The sequence below is a fragment of the Cavia porcellus genome, unplaced genomic scaffold (assembly GCF_034190915.1).
Source record: "Cavia porcellus strain 051 isolate PalLab524CR breed Dunkin Hartley unplaced genomic scaffold, mCavPor4.1 scaffold_12, whole genome shotgun sequence".
Classification (NCBI taxonomy): Eukaryota; Metazoa; Chordata; class Mammalia; order Rodentia; family Caviidae; genus Cavia; species Cavia porcellus.
In genome coordinates this window covers 58,941,086-58,968,494 of record NW_026947495.1, presented here as the reverse complement: position 1 = coordinate 58,968,494, position 27,409 = coordinate 58,941,086, and the positions used below count along the sequence as shown (strand labels likewise).

At 34.0% G+C, this 27,409-nt stretch overlaps 1 protein-coding gene and 1 non-coding gene across 7 annotated transcripts in view; one reads left to right on the top strand and one right to left on the bottom strand.

Moving 5' to 3' along the window:
* Tlk1 (tousled like kinase 1) overlaps positions 1-27,136 on the top strand; it is a 137,374-nt gene extending 110,238 nt beyond the window's left edge. For all 6 annotated transcript variants that reach the window (XM_063259263.1, XM_063259265.1, XM_063259262.1 and 3 more), the window contains 9 exons: positions 12,056-12,153; positions 15,119-15,200; positions 16,657-16,748; positions 16,827-16,916; positions 17,074-17,243; positions 17,484-17,619; positions 21,164-21,275; positions 22,040-22,147; positions 25,338-27,136. In XM_063259263.1, the coding sequence (XP_063115333.1) occupies positions 12,056-12,153; positions 15,119-15,200; positions 16,657-16,748; positions 16,827-16,916; positions 17,074-17,243; positions 17,484-17,619; positions 21,164-21,275; positions 22,040-22,147; positions 25,338-25,514 (1,065 nt within the window). In that variant the 3' untranslated portion in view covers positions 25,515-27,136. The remainder of the gene's footprint in view (positions 1-12,055; positions 12,154-15,118; positions 15,201-16,656; positions 16,749-16,826; positions 16,917-17,073; positions 17,244-17,483; positions 17,620-21,163; positions 21,276-22,039; positions 22,148-25,337) is intronic.
* On the bottom strand, positions 9,470-9,577 carry LOC111754227 (U6 spliceosomal RNA). Its single transcript, XR_002788932.1, has one exon. It is a non-coding gene; the product is annotated as a U6 spliceosomal RNA (small nuclear RNA).
* Positions 27,137-27,409: the final 273 nt, after the last annotated feature.

Genomic DNA, 27,409 nt, shown 5'->3' with positions numbered 1-27,409 from the left:
GTATAATTTGCTTCAGTGTCGTTTCTTACACCTTGTCTGTGCCACTGCTTAGAAAACTTCCACTTAAATTATTTAAACAGTAAATTCCAAAATGATTTATTTTGGCCTTTTTTTTTTTACAAGTCCTTTTTATTCTATTGTAATACTGTCCATTTTTCCTGCTCTTTGAGATATTAGACAACTTCAGTCTATTTTCTATAGTCTGTTCTCTGCAGCAGATGAAACTACTGAACTGTAATAATGGTTCTATAATAATAGACCTATATAAGGGGACTATAGAAGGAAAAGGAAATTTTTAGTACAGAATAAATCACAAGTATTCACATACCTGCAGAAGTTATTTTGCTAATGAATTGTATAAGGACCTGTGCTTTCATGTAGAAAATTATCAATTATTTTCTAACCAACCTTTGGTGATAAAGAGATAGTAGACGCCTAGCTATGAAGTATAAATTTAGCTGTACTAAGCGTATCTTTAGAACTTTGCATGGAGGATTATTATTTTCTTACATAATAGCAAACTTTAGATGACCTTTTCTAATAATGACATTTTACATGTGAACCTTACTTTATGGAAATTTGTGATAGAGAATCCAAAACTTCAAAGCAGTTAAATTCAGAATTGACAATTTGTATTACGTAAAGTACACATTTGAAAAGGCTTCAAAGGAGGATTTGGCTTTGTGTTTGGTTGTTTGGTTGATGATTGCTTTTTTAAAGCTTTCAGGATACTTTGAAAATATTTTTGTTTTTACAAAAAAATACGTTTATTATTTAAAGTGAAGTGTGCTTGTGTATCTAATTAAACTATATAAACATTTGGGAATGTTACAGAATACCTCATCTTCTGTTGTAACCTCCATGTTATCCTCTTTTCCAATGTTTGGCTTACACATTTTTTATGTTTACTCTTTCTAATAATAATCCTTTTCATAATTTTTTTTCCTGCTTTTCCTTTCAGCCTGTATGAAATTTACTGAGCAGCTTAGATTTCTAACTTTATCTTTTTCTTTACCAATTTTCAACATAACTTTTCTTTGGCCTCCATCATGGGATATTTTTGGAGAGTGATCAACTAATAGTGCAGAAATATACCCTCATATCTTGAATACTCATTTTTTCTTCTGAAAAGCTGTTTTGAATGAGAAGAGTGAATGCATTTATGAAGGAAGTTGCAAGTGCTACAGAGAACAGAATTGAGCAAGTAATATCATTTTATAGCACAACTACGTAATAGTAGTTGCCTATTTACAACTAGATATTTACTTTTGATTTCTACAATAAAAAAGTAATAAATTACCTTATTAAAAATAAGCTTCTAAAGCATAGATGGGAAATAATTCATTCTGTTTTCTGAAAAATAGACCTGCACTTAAACACACAGAATCAGGAGAAAATATACTACCATCTGTATGTTATTAATTTTACTTCTGTCATTAGGCTGACACAAAGTATACCACAATTTGTAAATATAGAGCTTCTACCATAGGCTGGATCTGATCTGATCTGTGAATATCTGATGCTCATGTTACCTGCAGAGTTACTGCAAGGTTTAAGGTTTAGATTTAGAATGTGAGATACCCTTAAATCAGCAAGTGAGATTCTCACTATTTCTCTCTCTCTCTATTCCTTTAATAAACTTTTTAAATAGTTAATTATTAAATTTGTTAGCCAGAAGTATAAACCTTCATTAAGGAAACTCATGCTGGATGAATTTACAATAGGAGTCCTGTTTCCTTTTTCTTGAAATGAATTAATTCATGATACACATTGTATTTGATGATGATAAATATAATTGAATACAAAAAGTGAAAAATGAAAACTTCATTTACTACTGAATAAATCTTAATGTTTGGTTCATATTCTATACCACTCTGTATTATTAGGAAAATAAAGAAGTCCAGAACTGTTACAGTGTGATAGAATCAAGGAGAAACTTCCAAAAATAAATACATAGCTGAAATACATAGATATTTCCAGTTGCTATCAGAAGGTGAATGTAGCTGGGGATATAGCTCAGTGCACAGCACCAGCCTGGCAAGCAGGAGGTCATGAGTTCATTTCCCTTTACCAAAAAAAAAGTAAATGTAAACTTTACCTAAGGACTCAGGTAGTTTTGTCTTCTGAGATGGGAAAATCATCATACAGCATCACCCTTTCTTTTCTATTATATCAAGAATTCTTTACTACTCTGGTTTAGTTGTTAGCAGTCCATGTAGTCATTGTTCATTCATTCATAAGTAATTTATTTCCAACTCTACCTGATGTAGTTATTGCCATTTCAATAGAATTACATACTGTTGCATTTTACAGACTCTCAAAAAGTTTTTTGAGGGTGGGGAGGAGAAGTGTTAATACAAGGTCTCACTGTAGTCCAGGCTGGCTGGAATTTACTGTATAGCCTAGGCTGGCCTGAATCTCAGAGTGATCCTCCTGCTTTAGACTTCCGAGTGCTGGGATACAGGTGTGCATCACTATGCCTGGCAGAAGTTTTAACCATTTCTGTGTGAACATTAAATATGATCTAGATGCTTTGTCTGAAGTAATGCAATGTATGAGGGACAAAGTCAAAAGTTGAAATTTTTGTTTCCCGTGTTTCAGTGACTATACCTGTGTGCTTTATTTCTTGCATTCTTTTGTTGTAGATGAGTAGCAAGTCGTTCTTTGTATTCAGAGTTAATTTATTTGTAGCTCATTGCATATTTCTTTGAGTAGTAGAAGTATACACTACTTCCTAAGTTTTTGGGAAACACTATTTCATCTCATTACAGATAAAGAACAGTTTTAAGTCAGTTGTTTTTATTCACTTTTCTTTTTCTTTACCGTATGTCCTTCCTTACAAAGTATATTCATGATATTTTTATCAGTGAGACTGTTTATTATTAGCTTATAGGTGTTTATTTTTAAGGGTTAATAGAGAAAACATATTTTGATAAAAAGTATAAATAATTTAAATAATTGAAGATTTTGTAGAATAGACTAAAACAGAACTATACAATAAGACATACATTAACTCTCCAAGTTATTCTTGAAATTATTTCAAAAAGAAAATAATTTGTTCCTGATAATTTATACACACTTCCCCAAGTATCTAAAAGGGAAACAATTTCCTATCTGATAGAATTGTTCCTCCAAGGCAAAGCTACTAACAATCTCATTTTATGACCTATCCACCATGTGGAATCTGGTGGTTTAAAAAAACTAATCATTTACTGGTTCATCCTGTCTTGATAAATTCTAGTTATGAGAAAACAATTTATCTTTGTGATTTGAGGAATGCTGTTGTTTACATAATCAGATCATTATTTTGGAGTTAATGTGTGTACGTGCTTTCAAGGATGGTTACTAAAATAACATACATGCAATGAAGAAACTCTGGAAAAACCAATTTCCTTGTAATAGGTTCTCTTTATAGTCATAATATTTTCTAAAAGATACATTACTAGTCATAAAACATGAGGACATAGAATTTTAAAAGTTATTAGGACTGTTAACTGTCTCCATACTGCTGTTACTCAAGTTTATGATATGAACAGCATGTGGTTATGTGTTGCCTTTTTTTTTTCCTAGTCTTCAAACTTTGTTCTCACCTTGATTTTAAAAATTGATTTTCTAGAGAGAATGCATATAGACATCTCAGTCTTGAATATTAAATACTACAGAATAGTATAATAAGGATTGGCTTTAATGTGTGTTTTGATGTGTGTATATCTACGTGTGTGAAAGAGGAGAGAATATTTGATTTATAACCCTAAAGTTTTACTAGGAAAACAACCAATTCGTAATTGAAACAGGATTAGTCAAGAATCATCAGCACCAACACAAATGTATCGTAGCAGACCAAAGGAATCAGCTAAACAGTTAACAGTCATCTCAATCTCTACTAAAACAAATCACATCCAACATGCCACCTGACACCATTTCTTTCTCTCTCTCTCTCCTTTGCTCCTTGCGATGTGGCATTCATCTCTCCTTGTGCCTCCGTTCTGAAGAGATAACAATATAGCAACAACTCTGCCATTGAAATCCTGTTCTCTGACTGATTTTGGCACCTGCAAAGAGAAACAACCAGTAACAGGCAGCAGCAACATCAGTATTAATCTTCCATGATGAAATCTTTACAGGTCAAGAACAAGTACACAGCTCTTTTCTCATTCCTTCACAGTGGACCATGCAACTAGTTGAAATGGAAGACATTGGATTGTCTACAAGCCTTTTGAACAGTGGAGAATACAGGGCGTTGGTTTTAGGTGAATTGACCCCCAAATATTATTGAAGTTTGCTGTTCCCTTTGGTCTTTTTAGAATATTATTGTCATCTGATTCGTCAGACCCATAGTATGACCACAAAGAATAAGTGTGTATGTGACATTTCCTGTCACTTCAGGTGTGATTTAAAATAATGAGCAGTATAATGTCAGAGGGGCTTCTTTACAAATCTGTGTGTTCACCTCTATATTTACGGTCATGACTAGCAGAAATCTTTTTAGAATTTTTCTCTAAATTAAAGCTGAGCGCATGATACATTGTTTCTGTAAAACATGAAACAAGATACTACTTGTATAGGCCATAGATTTCAGTGGGATTCTGATGAGAATCCTCTGTACTCGGAAGTCACAGTTAAGCCTGTAAAGAATGTTATGAGATTCCTGACTTCTTGGTATATGGATGAAAAAGATGCTGAGAAGAGTGCTGGAATTCTGCACTTGAAATTGTGTTCTTACTGCTTTGCATTTAAAAATTAGTAGACTAGAGCTGAGGGTACTGCTGCATGCCTGTGATTTCAGCACTCTGGGAAGCTAAGGCAGAATTTCTGATCACAAATTCAAGCCTAGCCTGGGTCATTCAGCCATTTAGCCAGACTTTGTCTCAAAAACAGACAAGGGTTAGGACTGTAGCTCGGTGAGAAGGTTCTGAATTCAGTCTCTCATACCACCCCAAAAAAGGTGTGGTATATAAAAGATGACTCTGATGAGAGAAGATGGAACTAGCTGTAGATAGAAAATGTTCAGTTTATATTCCACCTCTTTCACTCGTAAGGACTTATAAATATTTCTAGTTCTGATCTTCAGAAGGCATGTTTCCCATCACTTAGTGCAGAGTTTGTTTGATTTAGGTTTCTAAGTTTAGTTTAAAAGATCACTGTTTCACAAAAAATAGAAAACAGTTTCTTGGCTACCAACTTTCCTGAATCAAAACTAAAGTCCATACCATTTGTTTGTACATTCGTAGTCAGAATATAGACAACTAGGCTTGTCCCATTTAGGGGTAGAAATTAAATGTTTTCAAACTATAAAAATGTATATTACCTACTAACATCCTGAAAAAGCAGGAAGCTAAGAGCAAGAACTACGTGTACCTTACTGAAGAAACATTATATTTGTGCATGCTAAGGCTGGTGCAAACACTTTGTTTAGTATTTAACATTAAGGACTCCTGTTCCAATTACACAGCAGTATACAAGAAGTATACTAAAAATCAGGTGTGGTGGCACATGACAATTAACCCAGCACTTGGGAGGCTAAGGCAGATGGATTGCCAACTTCTAAGCTAGCAATGAGCTATGTGGTAAATTCAGAGCCAGCCTGGACTATGATAGCAAGACTCTCTTTCAGAAAATAAGGAAGTACATTGAATGTTTAAAATTTGCCATTCATTACAACTCTTAGATTTATTGTCTGCTGAGGAAGTTAGATTTTTCTTTGTTTAAATAAAATGGACTGAAAGCCTACATATTTTAACAGTCATTCTCAGTTTAAATTACTTCGGTGTAGGTGGGCATGATGATGCACACATGCAGTCCCAGCACTCTGGTAGACTGAGGCAGGAGGATCACAACTTCAAGTCCAATCTGTGCATTTTAGTGTCTTAGTGAGATCTGTCTCAAAACAAAACTGGAAAAAGGGCCAGGGATGTAATTCAGTGAGAAGATTATAGGTTAATCCCTAGTACCAAAAGAAAAGCCAAAAACAAAATGTAATCTTACCTACTCAGGAGGCTGAGGCAAAAAGACCTAAAGCTTAAAGCAAGCATGGACAACTTGGCAGGTCCCTGCCTCAAAAATAAAAATGTCTAGCACTATGGCTTAGTGGTGGAGCATTCTAGCCTGCATGACGCCTGGGTTCCCTAGAACTCTAAAGAGTTTCAGTGTATATATTAATGCTCTTGAAAAGAGAATAAACCATTACTCCCTTCTCTTAAAAAGAAGTGAAGTGTGCATTAACAGTAAAGGTTTTAGGATAGTTTTCTTAGCTACTGAAGTATATCTGAGGAAGAGTCCACAGTTCCCATCAATAATGACAGTTTGGTATTTAGGTTGGGGAGTGTCAGAACACTTACATAGTTTGGAAAGAAAACACTGAATACTTTTGTAAGTTTTGTGTCTTCTACTACTATCCCTGTCTTCAATTTACACAATCATACCAAAGCAAAAATATGATTATAGAACAGTCTTAACAATGGAGGTAAATTCAGGACTGCTTTGTGTAGGTATCTTTTGGTGGTGATTGTTGGTTGATTCATTTTTCCATTGGTTCATATTTTCTATGTCCATATTTCAGGTTAGGAAAAGATTACAATCTAGTAACATGTAGGGATTAATATGAAGTAAATTGTTTCCTCCTTTATACACTTCTTTTAGTTTTTAATAGTGCCTTTTCTAAATTTTACCTTTTACTTTTCTTGGTGATAAACTTTTTAAATGACATTATAAATAGTACAGTTTATGAAAGGTTTTGGTGGTTTTTTGGTTGGTTTGTTTGTTCTTTGAGAATGTAGACTTGTTAACTTCTAAGGGACTCATTTTTTCTATTACTTAAATGAATTTAGCATTAAACTTTCAGAAATCTCTTTCTGGGTTTTCTGAGCACCATGTAATGTTTTGGTGCTGTTGAACAGACTGTGCTAATCTGTGTACTATACATAGCTTCCACCTACAGAAATTTTTTTGTTCATGAATTCTTCTAGATTATAGTTAAGCCAAGAATGTTGTATCAGAGTACATCCTGGGCTGGGAGTCTAGCTCAGTGACAGAACTTGCTTAGCATGCAGGTCCCCACTCCAGCCCCACAAACAAAAAACAGACAAACAAACCTTACTATTTTAGCTTTATAAAAAGTTATTTTTAGCTGGGTGTGGTGGCACATGCCTATAATCCAAGCACTTGGCAGGCTGAGGCAGGAGGATCACTCAGATTTGGAGACCAGCCTGGACAACATAGTGAGACCCTGTCTCAAAAAAACAAATATAAAAAATCAGTTTTTACAAATTGAGTTTTTTTGTATGGGAAGTGGCATGTGATATACATTTAGATTTGCGGAATAACTTCAGACAGCTGTGTTTTAAATTTGGAATGTATATTGATTTACATGTGAAATCCATTTTATAACTAAGCTTTATAGCTTCAGTCCCTATACACTTCACTCTTTAAGAAAAACTGCAACCATGGGTAGTGCCCACTCCAAATTGACCCAGGAGTTTTAATACTAGACCTGTTTTGTATGTATATGACTTAGTTTTTTATATAACTTAATTCAGAACATCAGAGCTTTTTTTTTTTTTTTTTTTGGTCTTTTTCGTTTTTATTGGTACCAGGGATTGAACTCACGACTGCCTGCTTGCAAGGCAGGCGCTTATGCCGCTGAGCTAAATCCCCAGCCCCGTTAAATCCCCAGCCCCCAGAGCTTATTTTAAAATACTTTTAAAACTGCTATATTGTATACTATTAAGTTGTCTGTTGTATCCTTTTAAGCAGAAAAGAGACATTTATTTGGTATTTGATTACTAGACCTACCTCTTTTTAATTCAATCATTTTTAACTCATATCCCTTCTATATTATAATTGCCTGCAGAAGCAAATTTATTTCCAGATGTTATTTGTATCTTTGTTTCTTCTAGGTTTTCTCTGCTTTAACTGCTTAGCTAGTGAATGAATGCAGGATTGATATTTAATATATTTACTACATGCAGTTTAGCTGACGGGTTATCTGTTTTATTCTGCTAATGTGATGTAGTTTTGCCATGAATTTGAAGATTTATTCTGTAGTAATTGTGATCACAGGTTTTCCTCACTTCTCTTGAAGCTTCTGAAAAAGATGAACTCTGAGTATCCCCTACAGGCTAATGTCAGTCAGTGAAAAAGAGTGTAACCTAAGGATGGACCTTAGGAAATGATCTGTACCAAAGAGAAATTGAGGCTACTCCTTTTGAGCCTGTTATGTCCTCATAACAGAGCCAGACCAAAACTGGGCCATTCCCCTGCCTCTGAGAAGAGGTACTAAATAGTATTGCCCAGAGCATTTGCTTAAAGAGATGTGGGTCTGTTAGGCTTCTCAGCAAACCATAACAAAGTACCACGCTGAGTGACTAAATAGAAATTTATTTTCTCATACCGTAGTTTTGGAGTCTTAAAAGTCTCAGTTTAAGGGCTGGAATGGTTTAGTTTTTGCTGAGGGTTCTCTTCCTGGATTACATATGACCTTGTTCCCAGGGAAATTGTGATGGTGGTGGTACTGCCTCCTTCATTGAGCATTATCTTCTACTCATAGTGGTCTAATCTAATGCTAGCTACTTCTCCCAGTGCATCTCCAGATACTATCATACTAGGAGAATACAGCTTCTGTATGAAATTCAGGAGGAACACAAGTATTTAATCCATAACAGTCTGTACTTCCTTCGTTCTTTCGTTCTTTCGTTCTTTCCTTCTTTCTTCCTTCCTTCCTTCCTTCCAGTGGAATTTGAGAGAAATTTCTTAGAGTTGCAGAATTATTTTTCCCACAAAAGCATGTCACTTTGTTTGTTTTTTTAAAGAATTTTATTTAAAGAGAAAAAAACAAAACAAAAAAGGGTAGAAGTAATACAGAATTTCAAAAAAAACCAAATCACTAGTTGATAGATTACATATTGTCATCTTAGAAGTCGCTGTTCAAGTTACAAAATTAAAGCATACTAAGTAGACATTTTAACAGTGAGACTGCAAACACTTCTGTTCAGTGATCCAACAAAAACTTAGTATGGTTATCTGTCTTACACACTTAAACATACATGCAATTACATCCTTTAGAGCACTTTCTTTTCCTCTCTTTTTTTATAATAACAATTACACATTTTAGGTTTTATTATTCCTACAATTCTTATTACTTTGTTTGAATAGAATAAAACCAAATGTGACAAAACAAAATGGAGTCAGTTAAAACAAGAATAGACATAGTATATGATATAAAATACAAGGTGATCAACAATGGCTACTATAATGCCTCTTACTGTCTTCAAAAGAATTGCCCATATCTTAAAGAGGGTAAGATTAAACATAACAAAACAGAACAAAACAAATCTTAAGGAAACAATTTTAAGAAGCATGGATTTCAAAGCAAGTCCACTGGAGATCTTCACTGTCTGTTTATTGTCTCTACTTTTCTTCCAAATAGTTGTCCCCATCTTCACACGCATTGAATACATACTGAACATTATACAAAAATATGGAACGATCACGAATTTCCATGTCATCCTTGCGCAGGGGCAAGGATGTATCGTTCTCCGTATCGTTCCAATTTTAGTATATGTGCTGCCAAAGCAAGCACACCACTTTGTTTTAAGGTCTAAGACATCACACAAAACTAAGTAACAAGATAAGAACATGTAAACATATCTCACTGTGGTGGATTTGTTTCTATCTGCATATAAGAATCAGTTATAGTTGCTTCCTTTGACAAATTTTTCCTCAATACCTAGAATCTAGTATTTCCCTCTAGTTCTTCTGACATTTTTCCCCAGTAATCTTTTTTTTTTTTTTTTTTTTTTTTGTCTTTATCGGTACCAGGGATTGAACTCACGACTGCCTGCTTGCAAAGCAGGTACTTATGCCACTGAGCTAAATCCCCAGCCCCTTCCCTCAGTAATCTTAACAATTTAAAATGAATGATGCTTATCTGTGTTTTTATTTTTAAGATCTTATGGGACATAAGTAAATGCGACATGCTTTATTTTATGGGACATACGTGTCATGCTTTATTTTGTGATATTGGGTCCATCATTTACTAAACATCATGAAGATTATACAACAAATGTTATTGTCTGCATTAATAATCTAGTTGAATCCTACATATTTATGAGTCAGTAAAATTTAACTTATATAAAGTCAAAATTGAAATAGAATCCCTATGATACAACTTCAAGTGAAAGCTACAACCAACATCTCATCTGGTATTCTAATAGCCTTAACATAATTTCATTTGAATACTTGAAATTTCACCAGCCTACCAAATATTTGTTTGTGAAGAGAACAAGATTCTGCTTTCTAAATTCTGTGGTATAAATGAATTAAAATTTTTCTATACACCTGGATATACCTATATGGGCAATTTCTTATACTGTCTTATGTCACTAAATTAAAACAGCTAAGTGTGTTGATTTATTGTTCAAAAACTTCATAATTCATAATGCGTATTGAGTCTCCTGGAATGTCACCTTAGCATTTTGTTCATTCTAGACAAATACTTGTGACTGAAGCATATTAAATGAGGGTATTTTATTTAAATCTGTGTAGTATATCTGTTTTAGAAATTTTTCTCAAATTCTAGAAAAAATTCTCATTATTTAAATTTATCTTGAAATTATCTCTTTGTCATCTAATGCCTAATCTTCATTAAGTATCTTTGCAAAAAAGTGTTGAATTTCATTCTAAAATAATTTTAAAAGTTAAGTGGAACATAAATAATCTGCAAAGATCAGTTTTAGAAATACTTAAAATACTCTTCTCAACTCAAGTCTTATGTATTGGTCTAATAGATTTTATACCTCTCTTTGTATTTGAATGAAATGATTATACTTTCAATATATTTCAGAATTATACTTTTAGATGAGATTTTTTTATTCTCAAAAGATAAGTCAATAAAAGAAAGCAAAGAAGCTACTAAAATAGAGAAATATTTAGATAAAATGTTTATTAACCTGGTGCCCAGGGATTTAGCTCAGTGCTGTAAGTGCTTGCCTGGCAAACGCAAGTTCATGAGTTTGATCCCTGGTACCAAAAAAAAAAAAAAATTTTTTTTTTTATTAACCTGTATCCCATGTGGTCTAGATTTATAATTGTAATAGATACATATTAGGTCAAGGTAATCTGTATTATTTATTCCACAAATTGTTACTAAAAAGTATTTTTAATTGAGTATTTTTAGAAATTTCCTCCAACGTCTGGCATATTTATGTTCATCTTTTAGTAATACTCAAATTTTTATTAACAAAGGTGTGTGTTAAGAGAGTGAGACGTGAGTGATACTTGTTTTGGTGATTAGTTTAAATTTTTTCCAAAAATTGCCTATTTCGAGAATGAAAAAATATGTTTATTAAAAAAATATAAGCGTCTACCTGACAAGTGTGAGGTTGTGAGTTGAATCCCTGATACCAAAAAAAAAAAAAGAAATTAAATAATATTTCAGTACATTCCTTTAGGTCTTGCATACCTCTGCTCTGATAACTGAAGATTCACCACAGCAATTAATAACTTTTTTATTTTAATGTCTGTTTAGAATTATAGGAGTTTTTATCCATAGTGAGTGGTCAGGTTATATGTGATTGTATTTATATTCCAAATATTGTAAGGTCTAAGAATACTCATTTCTGTCTTCTTTCTTCCTCTTTAATTATTAGAAAATATCGTCATTTTATTGTTTTATGCTCATATATTCTTCCCTCTTAAGTTAAAATTTAGATGAACTAGAATTTAAAAATCACATCTCATTTTGTGTTATAAGTCAGCATCAGAGTACCTTGCAGTTACTTTAGTGTAGGCATAAAAATAGATTTCTTGTAGTACAGAATAAAACCCAGCATCTCATTAGGTACAGATTTTTATATGGAGAATGGTTTCTTGAAATAGGCTTTTGCCTTGTCTCTATCTTTCAGGCATTGAAAAGAACACTTTGGTCTTTTTTAATTCAGTGGAACTTTATAATGCACTATTCTTCCCATCACTGTAAAAAACTGATGCATGGGTAAAAATATCTTTTTTATATCACAAATAAATTGAGCTTGTTATAGTCCCTTCTCTTCATTTTCAGGAAGAGGCAGAAATCCAGGCAGAACTTGAACGATTGGAAAGAGTCAGAAATCTTCACATACGGGAACTCAAAAGAATAAACAATGAAGATAATTCGCAGTAAGTCATTATTTGTATTTTATTGTTGTGCATGATAGAAGTCCTCGTGCCTCATCTCATCATACTTAGAAAAAATCCAGAGTCTTTCCCATGGCTTGGAAGCCCTGCTGCCATTTATCCTGGACCAGCTTACTATTCCATGGTGCATAGACACATTGGTCTCCTCAGATGTGTCAAGCATATTCTCAGACATGTTAAGCGCATTTTCTAAGCTCAGGGCTGTTGTGATTGCCAGTTTCTCAACCTGAAATGTTCTTCTAATTATCTTGAGTGGCTTACTTTTTGGCTTCACTTTTTATTTCACTCCAAATGTTCATTAGAGGAACTGTCCTAAAACCCCTATCTAAGATAACAGTTAAGTCTTTTCACATCATACCATCTTGCTTTATTTTTTTCATAGTATTTTATCACAGCTATATCTGGAATTACAAATGTATTTTCAAGTTATTTATTATCTGTCTCCTTCCATTAGACAAGAACAGAGGCTTAGTTTTGTTGTTTCGTCTTCAATGCCTAGATCAGTGCCTAGAATATGATAGGTACTTAATAAATGTGTTTGATTGAATACCAAAGTTAATGTTGTAGTAGTAGAGAAAAAATTTTTCAATGAAAGATACTCCTGTAAGCTATGCATCCAGCATTATGCAAGAATTTTGCAAGAAATGGAAAACAGCTCTAAATTAGTCTTTGCTCTTAATCCTTCATTATTAGAATAAGTAGAATGTTTTAGAGGAATCAAAGAAAATGGGAGCTTCATGAAGAAAATAGAAATAAAAATTAAAAGAACACTGTGAAACAGCCCAGGCCAGCAAAGGTATGCATATGCATATCAGAAAAGCCACCTAGTACCTGAAGGGTGTTACTTTAAAGAAGTAATGTGTGCTGTTCTGGTGTTAAAGTGGTAGAGTTGGTAGATGTGCCCAGACTAAGCACTGGGGACTAAATACAGGGTTGATAGTTCAAAACAGTGAATTTGTGTTGCACATGCTTTAAACTGCAGAGAAGAATGCTGAATTTATGGGTTTAGATAGAGAATCTCAGCGGGAATCTTTTAACAGTTGAGGTAAACATAGCACTCAGTATGCACCTGTACTTAACCAAGTCATGCTCACATTTATCCGTATATGAGCTCCTTCTGCCATGCTGAGATGATCTTCGCTGAAAAGGAACCAGTTATTCCTAAACCAGGAAAATAGATTGTGAAAAAGAAAGTATCAGAAGCCAAAGAAACAAAAACTAACCACACAGAATAAATTCAGCATAAAATAAATGGCAACAAAAATTAAAGAATAATTTCTTTAATTATTCTTGGCTGGGGATTTAGCTCAACGGCATAAGCACCTGCCTTGCAAGCAGGCGGTCGTGAGTTCCATCCCCGGTACCAATAAAAATGAAAAAGACAAAAAAAAAAAAAATTAAAGAAAAAAGCTTCATGACTAAATAGCATCATAACCAGAAGTAGCCAGTTTCTCTTGTGAAATATGAATATTTTGCTTATGGAAGTGCCTATTTGTGATCATTTATATACTTATAATCCATAAATATATAGATCATCCCAGTATGTGAAGGAAATAATATAATTATGAAAACTAAGTTCTAAGTTCTATCAGGATAAAATTTCTACTGAGACAGATGAGATAAGACATTTAAAATTAACTCATTGGAAAGCTAGATTCAGACTTTGTAGATATGACAGATTAATTAAAGTGAATTTTTAGAGATAATTTTTTTCAGGAAAATCTTATCAGACATGCAGTCACTTTTTAAATAAAATAATAAATTTCATTGTATTTGTATTTCAGATTATAAAAATACTCTTAAAAATTTTTGAGCTTTTTTTTTTTAATTTCAAAAGTGCACACTTTGGAAGTACATTTTTCTGCAAAGTGCTGTGATGCATTAGGTATTAATCTTAAGCAAGTTATTTACCCTTTCAGTGTAGCAGTACCCTCATCTGTAAAGTAGACAAGTAGCAAGGCCTGCTTTATAGGGTTCATTGATAACTAAATGAGTTGACACACCTAAGTGTTTACTATGTACCAGGTAATTAAATATTAAATAGTAAGAGTAGTAATACTGTGATTTTTTTTCTTTTTTTACAAGTTTTGAAAAAGTCTTACTTTTAACATTGATAGTTAAAATTTTATTTTATAGAAATCTAAAGTATAAAATTTAAGCTGGGCATGGTGGCTCACACCTGTAATCCCAACACTCGAGAGGCTGAGGCAGGAGGATCATTGCGAGTTCGAGACCAGCCTGGGCTACAAAGTGAGCTCAAGGCCAGCCTGAACTGCATAGTAAGACCCCACCTCAAAACAATTTTTAAAAAAAAGAATAAAATTTAACCATGGACAAAGACCTATTTATGAATATAATTATTGTAACCAATATTATATTACAATATTGTAATATAATGATACTGTATATCATTACTATATATTGTGCCTGGTCATAATGCTTAATATAAAAGTGTATTTTTTTTGAAGAATAAGTAGATAAAGGATTTATATCAGCCTAGTGTATAAATCTTTATAAGAATACAGTAATTGATCATTATTCAGCTATAAAAATTAAGTAATTATGAGCACCAAATCCTTAAGATAAGTAATTTTCATGCAGGTAGACTAGTAGAGAATGAAAAAAAGAATTGAGTGGAATTTGAAATTAACTGTACTTTTTCAGTAACAGTAAAGTTACTGAAGAAGAAATAGGTACAAGTAGAATAAGAGAATGAAACTTTATAACCAGACATGGTGACCCACCACTCCGGAGGCTGAGGCAGAAAGATCAGGACAAGTTGAAGGCCAGCCTGGGCTATAACAGTGAGTTCAAGACTACCTTGGACTATATAGCGAGACCTTGGCTCAAAAAATTTTTAAAAATAGAGAACGGAACTTTAATGTAGAAGGAACTTTCTTATGTGCCTTTTCAAGTGCCTGAGTGGATTTTCTCCCCTACTTTTAAGGTTCAAAGATCACCCAACATTAAATGAAAGATACTTACTACTTCATCTGCTTGGAAGAGGTGGCTTTAGTGAAGTATATAAGGTAATGTAAATTTTATTCTGTTCACACTAATAAGGGCATTAGTGTGAAGAATTAATATTAAGTATGTATGTAGACAAGAATTACTTGTCTTTTATTTGTTGATATTACGTCCTCATTGTAATTATAAAACAAAGGATTATCGTGATTTACATTGTCTATCTCTTAGAGTCAAAACACTGTCCTTGCACTTGAAAATCTATGTTTAAGTTCTTTCGACAGCTCTAACTTTATAAATAAGACTCAGACGCAGAGAGTGTTAGCACAGTCAGTCAGCTAGGAAGTTTATCTGATTCCGAAGAGAACAGTCTCAACTATTGCATTCCTATATTGTGTCTGATCTCATGCTTTTCTACTTTTGTAATGAAATAATCATTTACTATTATTCCTTTACTACATATTTTTAGGTTAAATTGATTAGAAAATTGAAGACAGATTGGGTATTAAATGATATTAAGAAATACTGATGGTTAGGTTTGATAATGTTACCTCTTATTGATAAATACTGGAGAATTTGTGGATAAAATGATGTGTTCTCTGGGATTTGTTGTTAAAATGTTCCAGGAGGAAAAAAAGAAAAGCACGAGAGAGCTGGTAATGTAGGTGAATGGTACACCATTTGCCTAGAATGTGCGAAGCCACACAAATGATGATTTTTAATAACAGATGAAATACTAAGGGCAGTGTTTTTGAAACTATTTGGTGGGGACTGGGGATAAAGCTCAGTGGCAGAGCACCTGCCTAGCAAGCTGAGTTCAATTCCCATTACCAAACAAGCGAGAAACTGCATGGTGTGTACATGAGTTCATTACTTTTGAATATATTGGACAATTTTACAGTCAGTATAGATTTTTTTTCAATAGTTGGAGTATTGCTAGGAACTTGTTAATTCTCAAAAAAAATGAAAAAAAGTAAGGAGATTGCTAACAAAAGGTTGATGAGATTTGTTTTATCCAAGCCACAAAAAAGCATTGTAGCCATCTTTTTTTTCTGGCAGCTTACTTCTCCTGCCAGAATACAGAAGCAAGTCTATATTAAAAATAATTATAGTCTTATAGTTTTATCCTGATTCAGTATATTGGCACTAATAAATCTTGAATGTGAAAATTCAAACTGAGATTTTCTTTGATTTATCACAAATGAAATTTGTATCTTATTTATTTTGTGTATTTATTGTTTTCAGTACTGGGGATTGAACCTTGGGGTGTTCTACCCCTGAACTGCATACCCAGCCCTTTTTTAATTTCAAGATGGGGTCTCATTAGTTGCCCAGGTTGGCTCTCAACTTGTGATCTTCCCGCTTTGTCCTTCAAAGTAAGGTGAATCACAGACATGTGTCACTGCACCTAGCTTGTAGCTCACTCCTAATAGAAAATATCTCATTGAACTGTATGCTGTCAGTGGAGATGTTGCTAAAGGTTATAGTGCTTATTCTTATTCTCATTGTTTTGAATCCTAGGCTTTTGACCTGTATGAACAAAGATATGCTGCTGTGAAGATCCATCAGCTTAATAAAAGCTGGAGAGATGAGAAAAAAGAAAACTACCACAAGTAAATATTGTACTTTATGGTTTTTGTAAATATAATTTTTTAATCATCTTGGAAAATTAATATACTCTCTTCCCATAGACATGCCTGCAGAGAATATAGAATACACAAAGAACTGGATCACCCTAGAATAGTTAAACTGTATGACTATTTTTCCTTGGATACAGATACGTAAGTGAATATAATGATTTAACTTTTAAGAAAAGATTTGTTTGCTTTTGCTTTCACTGTCCTTTGATGATGATATAACTGTTCTCTGTTTCTCCATTGTAATTCTAATTACTAGATAATAGTTGTGTCTAATTATTTTTCTCTTTTCCTATTATAGGTTTTGTACAGTGTTAGAATACTGTGAAGGCAATGACTTGGATTTCTATCTGAAGCAACACAAATTAATGTCAGAGAAAGAAGCTAGGTCTATTGTAATGCAAATTGTAAATGCACTAAGATATCTCAATGAAATCAAACCTCCTATTATACATTATGATCTTAAACCAGGTAATTAATGAAACATGTCTAATTTTTAAGCTCTAAGCAGTGTAGTTTTATAAAGTCATACTAAGTTGTCTGTAAACGTGCTCATTGATTTTATTTGTAAAACTTCAGTGGAACACTAGTAGAATTAAAAATGTTTTTATTGTCACATTTAATATGTATATAAACTTTTAAAAAGTTAATTTAAGACATTAACATTTTTTGTATATGTATCATAAAAATAATCTTGTATTTTATTCTTAGGCAACATCCTTCTGGTAGATGGGACAGCATGTGGAGAAATCAAAATCACGGATTTTGGTCTATCCAAAATTATGGATGATGATAGCTATGGTGTAGATGGAATGGATCTAACCTCTCAAGGAGCGGGCACTTACTGGTAAATGTATTACTATAAATATCAAAATTATCTACATTAGCCCCAGTGCTTTTATGAAACTTAGTTTTATTTTCAGGTAGTCTTTGATATTACTGTGCTGAAAATATTGATAATAGCCTCTGGGCAGGGAGAAAGAATAATGTGGTTAGTTTTCTTTACTATTCTTAACCCCAAATATCAGCAAACTAGAGAGAGAATGACTTGTCATATAAATTTAGTTCCTTAACTGTTCTAACTAAAAACTATAAACATCAAATCTTTTCTGTAGAGGTTTCATGCTTTAAATTTTTGTGAGAGATGGATGTCTTATTCATTACAGCTATGATATAGATTTGTTGTATTCTCGGTCTTGCATTTGACCAATGTCCCTTTTAAAGACTTCATATGGGGTCAGGGATATAGCTCAGTAGCACAAGCGCTTGTCTGGCCAGTGTGAGGTCATGAGCTTGATCCCTGGTACCAAAAAAAAAAAAAAAAAAAAAAAAAAGACTTCATATGTGTACATCTAAATAGAACCAATTCATAAGCATAAATCTATCTCTATTTTTGGTCTTTTTGAGACAGAGTTTCACTATGCCGTTCAGGCTGGCCTGGGACTTACCTCGTATCCTGGGCTGGCCTCAGACTTGCAGAAGTCTCTTCCCTCAGCCTCCTGCTAGGATAACAGGTGTGAGCAGCCACACCTGGCCCATGTCACCTCCTCAAAATACCATTATCTAGGTGTTTACAAAAACTGTCACTGTGAATTTTCAAACTTTTTGTCAAATTCACCAAAGTAAAGAACATACACCATGAAATTTGTTTTGTTTTGTTTACTATAAAATTTCAAAATATTTCTCAAAATAAGTTAGGTAAAGGAATGAAATTGTAATGGGAAGAGAACTACGCTCAACTTCATTACACAGGATTGTGAGTACAAACAGAACCAGGCCAGTAATTACTTGTTCCACAAGGTGTCACAGATCTATGTAGGTTTTACTTTTCACAGAGAAGAATTAGTCATATTATGTGTACTTTTAAAACTACTTGAAGTTCAAGATGCAGCTTGTTAAATTACATAGTAATACAATATAATTAAAATAACAATGTCTAGTTTTTAAAATTTCATATTTGAAGAAAATTATCATTCAAACTTGTAAGCCCCTAATAGTCTTACTCGGTAGTCTTCAGATTTTTTCTCTTATCAACAAGGCTTATGCTTTTGTAGTAAACTCTTAGAATACTGCTTAAAAAACACAGATCCTTGGTAGAACCCTGAACTCCACGGAGACAGCTTGAAACCCGTGTTCTGAATATGAAATCATTTCTCTTCTGTGAGACATTCTCATTATTTTGTTTCCCTTTCACTCTGGCTCAACTGGTTCAGGACAGCTCAAGAAAGTTTCCCTCTTACAGGTGGTTGCTTGTTTTAGGGACTATACAAAAAGAGAGATTATCAGGGAATTTCTACACAGAAACATGGAGTATATTTCCCAGAAAAACAATGCTCCCCAAAAATGATTAATTTCTATAGTCCTTCTAGTTAGTTAGCTCTATATTTGGAAATTGTGGTGGCCTACCTGTATTTTTAGAGTACATATATAATGCTTTTATAAGTTACCTGACATCTCCAGATACTAAAAATTATATCACTATTACATAGAATGAAAAAAATCACTTTTGTCTTTTCTCCTTTTCCCAGTGTCTAGTGCAGTTCCTCACTAAATCCTGGTGGGTACTTTCCCCCAAATATCTGCTGTCTATTCTGACTGTGTGGGTAACATTCAAGAGCCATGCTTGTTTCCATTAATGCACAGACACTCAAACAACAAGCACTTTCATTGCTAAAGCAAATCTAGCCTTTTACTTGATTTGGGGGCTAGAAAAGGTTTTCTGCCACTAGTGAGTCATCTTTGGAAGTTCTACTTTATAGAAGTCCTTTGTCTTTAAGAGATTATTCAGCATCTTGATAAAACTGCAATGATTTTAACATAGTAAATATCAAACTGAATTTTTAAAAAGTAGATTCCCTCTTAGCTGCATTATTCCTTTTTATGATTTTTAGTTCATCTAAATTTTGGGCATGTAAGATGCTTACATCCCTGATGAATCTTTTTTTACTAATAAAGAGATGAAAAATTTATTTTTATCCTTCATTATCAAAAATATGAATTTATAAATAGCAATAAATCTTAAAAGATAGCATTTTTAAATACTTGGTGTATTTCAGACACTGCTACACAATGAAGAAGAATTCCTTGCACTACTCACAGTCTTGGTGTAAAAATTAGTGCCATCACAAAGGTACCACACTGTCCCTTCCCTGGTGGGGGGAGGCAGCAAGCTCTGGCTGAGGAAAGCAGCACAGGCTTGGGGCAGCCTGCCTGGACTTGACAGAGAAGAGGCATTCCCCAAGTAACACTGGGTGGCCAGTTAGGGAGGACACAGAGGCTGGAAAGCACACGGGAAAGAGGAGAGCAGAGTAAAGAAGCCGGGCCACCTGGAACTTGAGGAAGGGAGAAAAGCACAGTGAGGGCAGAGTTGGAAGTTTATGATGTTGCCAGATTAGGATGTGTCTTCCGGTATGAACAAGAGTCATGCGGACTGTCTTGTCCCTAAGTTCTTTACAGGAATTGAAATGAGAACTATGTGATTTACCAGGGTGACCAGAATGGTGAATGTTTACATTAAAAAAATTATTGGCATAAAAAAGACTCATTGCTCTTGACCCTCTCACAATACAGCTCCCCCTGATTTTGAACACACTTCATTGTTCTTGCCACTTTGTGAAGCAATTCTAGAAGTCCCCTTTTGTGAATCTCTTTATGAGCTGTGATCAAAAATACGGTTAGTGGTGCTGTTGAGTGCCATAAAAACATGATAGTATGTTGGTGGTGAACCTGGAGCACACATACGCAGCAGGCTCTTTGTGGCATTGAAGCTCTAAAAGATGTGCCATCACTGTTACCATGTGTCTTCATTCACTTTCTTCATTGGAGTTGGCACCATGGGGTTTCTGGCTCTTTCCCAAAACCAACTTGACCATGTCTATGAAAGGTAAGTGTTGTGAATCCATGCAGGACATCAAGGCAGCCACAACAGTGCAGATAAAGATATGAAAAGGAACTTCCAGAACTGCTTCAGGAAGCAGCAAGAGCGATAGAATGTGTTCCCTCCCTAAGTGAGGGGAAGTATTTTGAGGGGATTTGTGGCAGTAGGTTTTACTGAGATTTTTGTTTTTATTTAAGCTCACTATTTTTCAAGAACTATGTATAGTTCAAACAATTTAAGAGAGTTGAAAGGATTTCTTCTACTCTTAAATATTCAATTTATAATATTGTGATCTCCAATGATGATTTTTGTTTCTGTAACTATGTATATATAGATACAAATATTACACTATACTTTATCACAAAGTTGTGTTTTGCTCTGGCATTAAATGATGAAAGTTTTAAGGTTTATATGTGATAAAATTGAGTGTTCTATGACATTGAATGTTTTAGGTTTTAAATTAAAGATTGTTAATGTGTAATATCCTTTTCTTTTTTTTATTTCCCCTATATAGGTATTTACCTCCTGAATGTTTTGTAGTTGGAAAAGAGCCACCAAAGATTTCCAACAAAGTTGACGTGTGGTCAGTTGGGGTCATCTTTTTTCAATGTCTTTATGGTAGAAAGGTAAGTTACAGCTATATAGAGATAAATTAAGTTGCATTTGGCCTCTTAAATGCAAATTTTCACTACTTCGTATCAGTTTAGCTCCTTCTAAGTAAAGCCAACCCTCTTGATTTCTTCTTAAAATTTCCATGAATCAGAGTCAGACTTGTCATAGCAGTTTACTTGGCTTTCTTCTCCCTCCCACTCCCAACTGTTGGCAGTGCTAATATTTTCTGCCATTAGGAACATAGGAATCAAAACATTTTTTATTCTCTAATGTCTGCTTTGTCTGATGTATACTGCCATCCCACTGCTATACACACAGCTCACCCTGGGCATGGTTTCCCCCTGGACTCCTGAAAAAAATACATCAAACTGAGTCTTAATTCTTTCCAAGTCTCTTTCTATATTGAAATAATAAATACAGGTTACCATAGATATTATCTGGTACATGTCTCATCCCATTCCTGCAGCACTGTAGGAAGGGAGAATAAGGGATTTGTCTAGAAGTCACAGCATGTTAACACCAAACCTGGATTTCTGGCTCCAAGTTAGAGGTCTTTTATTTTAATTGCTTATGTTTGCAAGATTATTGTCTTCTTTTTACAGTGTTTCATGAGAGTTGATTAGACATCTTGCTTTCAGTTTTAATCAGTTCTGTGAGAATATATTTCAAATAATTGAGGACAAGATTTTAAAACAATTATTTGAGGGGGTGGTTCACTGATGATATGTATTTGAAATATTTTCTGAGATAAATTTCTCAACATTTTATTTTTTTTAAGCCATTTGGTCACAATCAATCTCAACAAGACATTCTTCAAGAAAATACAATATTAAAAGCCACAGAAGTCCAGTTCCCTGTTAAACCAGTTGTAAGCAGTGAAGCCAAGGTATTAAATTCACCTAAATAAGTTTTGTGCAGTAACTTTCAGTTGTGCTGATAATATGGTAAGTACTTACACTGACAGGAGGTACCACTGCAGGGTGTTTGACCAGCAGGGGCTGGTGATTTGCTCAGGAAAAGAGTTGTTCTGGCCTGCAGTTGTGATAAGTTTCATCATGTAAGTACCCAGGTGCTTCTAATTCTTTTGCACATCTGCTTAATTTGAAAACTAGGGAAAAACCACAAGATCTGGGCTCATCATTACCTTTATGTCTTATTTAATCAGCTTATGCTAATAGTGAGATATTTAAGTATATAAAAATAAAAATAGGGGGCTAGGGATTTACCTCAGCAGCATAAGCACCCGCTTTGCAAGCGCACCGTTGTGAGTTTGATCCCTGGTACCAATAAAAATAAATAAATAAATAAAAATAAAAATAACATGGGAATGGGAGGCTGAGAAATGAGGATCAAAAATTTGAGCCCAGCCTGGGTAGTTTATCAACTTAGTGAAAATCAGTCTCAAAAAAAAAATTTTTTTTTTAAGTAATAAAAGGGCTGGGAATGCAGCTCAGTGCAGAGTGTCTTGGTTCAACTGGCAGTACCACCAAAAAATTTTAATACCTTCAATTTATTAAGTTATGTACATTATCTTTCAAAGATCCTTAGTTTTGTAAGTGGAAAACCAGGCAGCCATAGCAAAAAAACATACCTGTAAAGAATCCTACCATTCTATAGGTAGCAGAGCCATGGCTCAGAAGTGTCCACTTCTGCAAAATACCAAAACCTGTCTCCTTGACCTCTGAACTGTCCTTCATTAACTCTAGGGAGCTAATCCAGTGTAAGCCATGTACATCCTATATCTAGCTGTGTATGGGTATGTGTTTGGAATAAAATAGAGGCAAATAAAAGTAATTCTAATAGCAAAACAGTTTTGATGCTGGATAGCTTCCAAAATTGATCTTGTTGGTCCTTCTTATTTGTATTTTTACTCCTGCTTTGTCATACTTTCATATAGCTCATTTCTATGTAATTTTTTTTTGTAGTCTTTTAAACCCCATAAAGTGGGCTGGAGATTTAGCCCAGCAGCATAAGCACCTGCCTTGCAAATGCAGTCGTGAGTTCGATCCCCGGTACCGATAAAAAGGAAAAAGACAAAAAAAAAAAAAAGACTTAACTCTTACAGAGGCGCTATATAATTTCTGTATTTCTGTTATTATTCTGTAGGATAGATAAATGCTGATAGATTTTTTTTTGGTCATAGAAACCTTCATAATTGAAGATGTACTGAGTATTATGTAAACTCATTTGTGTATTGAAGCTGTCCATCATTTTGTTCCTTAAACTTTTATTCATTCTTTATGAATTATTTCAGTGATGGTTAGAAGACTTTGACAGAAAGATAATGTAATGCTATTACTGTAAAACATGAATTATTTTCATAAAGTGTAAACATTACGCCTTTAAAACAGTACCAGTCTCTAAATTTTGTCTTCTTCCCTTTCTGTCTTGCCTCAGAACAGAAATTTAATGAATTCGATTAAACCAAGCTTGCTTGCTTTTTTTTGCTTGCTTGCTTGCTTGCTTGCTTGCTTTCTTTCTTTCTTTCTTTCTTTCTTTCTTTCTTTCTTCCTTCCTTCCTTCCTTCCTTCCTTCCTTCCTTCCTTCCTTTCTTCCTTCCTTTCTTTCTTTCTTGTCCTTAATGAGTGCAAGGTCCACTGGAAAGTTCCATGTTACCACTCTGGTTCTGTCTGGAATCCAGGAAGGTTAAGAGAAGGGCATTGTTTTTAAACCCTTCTCGCTATAGAATACACTTCAGCCAAGTATGTCCCATAAGCTGGTGTGAGTATCTTAGCTTCATTTACTTATTGCAGACTTCTTAACCCTCACCTTGCTTGAGCCTTTCATTGCCTCAAACTCTGCCTCTCACTGTATCAGTCACCTTTTTTTTTTCTATCTTACTCATTTTCAAAGTGGACTCTGAAACTTAATTTGTTAAAGACCAAAAGTGTTAACCCACAAGAGCATCATTCAGACTTTCCATAATAGTATTAAACTAACCATAGTATAATGGTGAGAACAGCTAGATGTATTTTTGAAGAAAAATGTGTTTTTAACGAATTTTAAAGGAAAAAATAATCAAAATGGTTACTTTTTAATGTGATTAAATGTCTGTTTAATGGTATTTATCTTGTGTATTTATCCTGAAAATGCTTTAATTTGCAAATTTTATGTGGCACCAATTTCATGATAAGCTTAAAGTTATTTCTGGTGTCATCAGTTAGAAACAGTTATCATTTATCTCTTGAGAAGATTTGATTTGATTCCCCTCAAGTGAATTTCACAAATATAATACTAAATAAAAGAAACCAGGCAAAGGAGAATATAACCCATGACTCTATTTATTCAAAGTTCAGAACAACCCAAACTCAGCTATATTGTTAGAAGTCATGGTAGATGGTGCTCTGGTTCATTTGCACACAGCCAGGGCCTGGAACGGAAGGGGCATGAGAAAGCTTTTGAGGCTTGAAGAATGTTCTTTTTCTTGATTTGGTTGCCAGTTATATAGACATAGTCACATTGTGCTGATACTTGAGTTGGTGTGCATTTCTAAAAATATACTTCCATTAAGACTTTTTATATGCTATACTGGAAGAATAGAAAGTAAAAAGGATAGTACTTATATTCTGTTATTTAATTTTTGAAAATTATAATGGTAATTTTAGAATTAGTCAAGGAAATAAAAGCTGAAATAGAAGTGTCACTTTAGTATTATCTTTACCTGTAGAGCTCTGTATCCTCATAGGGAGAATATTGTGGCTGAAAATGACCATTGCCAGATTTGCCATTTGGCCAGATTGAACTGATAGCAAAAATTAGATGAGTGTGAGAGTATTGTTTAGCAAAAAGAGAGAGAGAGAGAGGAACCTTAGGAATTTTGTGAGCAGCAGCGCAGCTTTCAGTCAGTTCCAAAGAAAGCAGTGGTAACAGACAATAATCTGACACTAGGGGCTGTGAATAGAGTTGAATTTACAGTGAGAATCTTACTGCTAAAATTTTTTAGGTATTCAGTTTTCAATAAAATGAATTCCATTGATAGTCCTGAATGAGTCCGTCCTTCTGTAGGGTCCTGTGGATTGATTTTAAAGAAACAAAGATCATTTTAATTGCTGACTTTCTTTTCTTTTTTATAAAAGGCCTTTATAAGACGCTGTTTGGCATACCGAAAAGAAGATCGATTTGATGTGCACCAGCTGGCAAACGATCCATACCTTCTCCCACACATGAGAAGATCAAATTCTTCAGGAAACTTACATATGGCTGGGCTGACAGTATCTCCGACACCCCCCTCTTCAAGCATAATCACTTACTGACTCCTCCAGGATTGGCATGATACCTTTGAATTGCTTCCAGATGCACACTTGAGTTTTGAGAGCATTTGAGTGTTTATTGTTTTCTTTTTTACACAGGATGTGGTTAAGGACTGTTTGTGAATTGAAATTCTTCATATTGTCATTTGTATGAGAGTGGATCATGGACAGTGACTAAATGTACACTTCTCACTTCACCTTGAGCAGTGAAGGACGGCTGCCTGTTGCACAGAGACAGGAATACCATGTTACAATAGAAGAAAAATGGGATTGTTTGTTTATTTGAGGGAACACTGTAAATAACGTTTATAATTCTTAAATATATTTGATTGTTACTAGAGAGTTCTAATATGAAGGGTAGTTTTTCATTATTTAAAAACACATGGAAAAAAATATGAGACATATTTCTAACACAAGAACTACAGTGCCTGGATACATCCTTCAGCATTCAGCAGTTAATCTGCTGACACCAAAGTAAGAACTGAATGACAGTGGCCGTTGTATTTTTAATAACAGAATGTGAGAATCTTTGGGCAGAGTTATACTTTGTCATTTGCCTATTCTGGATTTTACCAAGTTGTACCTCGAAATCACACGTCCATTTTTTTTCCCTACCCACTGGTTATATTAAAGGGAGAGCTTTTATTCTTAGATACTTTATATCTTTGACAGAAAGAATTGCTTGTTTTGGAGTCAGTTGAATTCACTTAATTGTAATATCTCCAGTGCTTTCAACACATCAGAGTCATTAACAGGTATTTTTCTTCTGTTACCAGGCCTTGTTCATTAAAATGAGAGCATGTAACCAAATGCAGACCGGTTCTATGCAGGATAATGATAAATTCCCTTCTAGCTCTATTGTAAATTGTTGTACAGATGTCCTATTTCAATTACTAAGTTTCAGCAGCTTATTCTTGTACAAATGTTTTAAAATATGGCTTTTCTAATTGGATAGTGTATTTTTTTTAAGTCTTCTTGAAGGCGCTTTAATTGCTGCTAAATGACATTGCTTCTTTTGCTAAAAAATTAAATGACTTTGAAGGTGCAAGTTGACTGTACATCATAGAGGAATATTAAAAAGAGATACTGGGCATTCACTAACAATCAAGGCATGTAAAAATGATCCATGTTGGCCATATTGAGTTCTTTAAATCAGTTTCCTGGGTTCTAGGGCTATGGAGCACATAGATACTAGATTTATAAATTGTTTGTGGTTATTCTACATTTCTAGAAAGGTTCTTATCATCAAGGTGGGATGACGGTCCCGTAAACCAGTTTCTTGTGGTTTGTACAGATTTGATAAAATGTGAATACTTCCTAACTGCCTTGTATGGTAGAAACCAAAATTTTTCAGGATGCTGTGTTTCACTCCTCTAAGGAATTTTTCTTTATTGTCACATTCATAATGCTGATACTTACATGTAAGTTGTCTACGTTGCAGAAAACAGAAGCTGTACCACAGAATCCCCTTAATATTGTACAGTTAAACTGGGGCTCTTATTTCTGATGTTGAAAGCCATTTTGTTTTTTCATTGTACATAGACACATTGTCTCTTTAAGATGCTGCTGAAATTGTAGAGAATGTAGCCAAAACAATAATAAACAATGACAGTTAAAAATGTAAAGACTATGAAAATTACATTCAAAAAATGCTTTCAAGAGTTAGGATATTGACTAACTTAACTCCTTAACTTAATAATCAGCTGAATAAATTCTTTTAAGTATACTTTGAGAAAAGTATGAAGTGTTTCAAGCTGTTAAAGTTAAATCTAATCACCATTATCCAGGCTAATCCTGTGTAAGTAACACCGCGTGCTGTGGAGTGGCTCAAGTGTTATACCTGGTTCTCTGTAGACAAAGATAGAAATTTGATATTACTAATAGGGCCCCAAATGTTA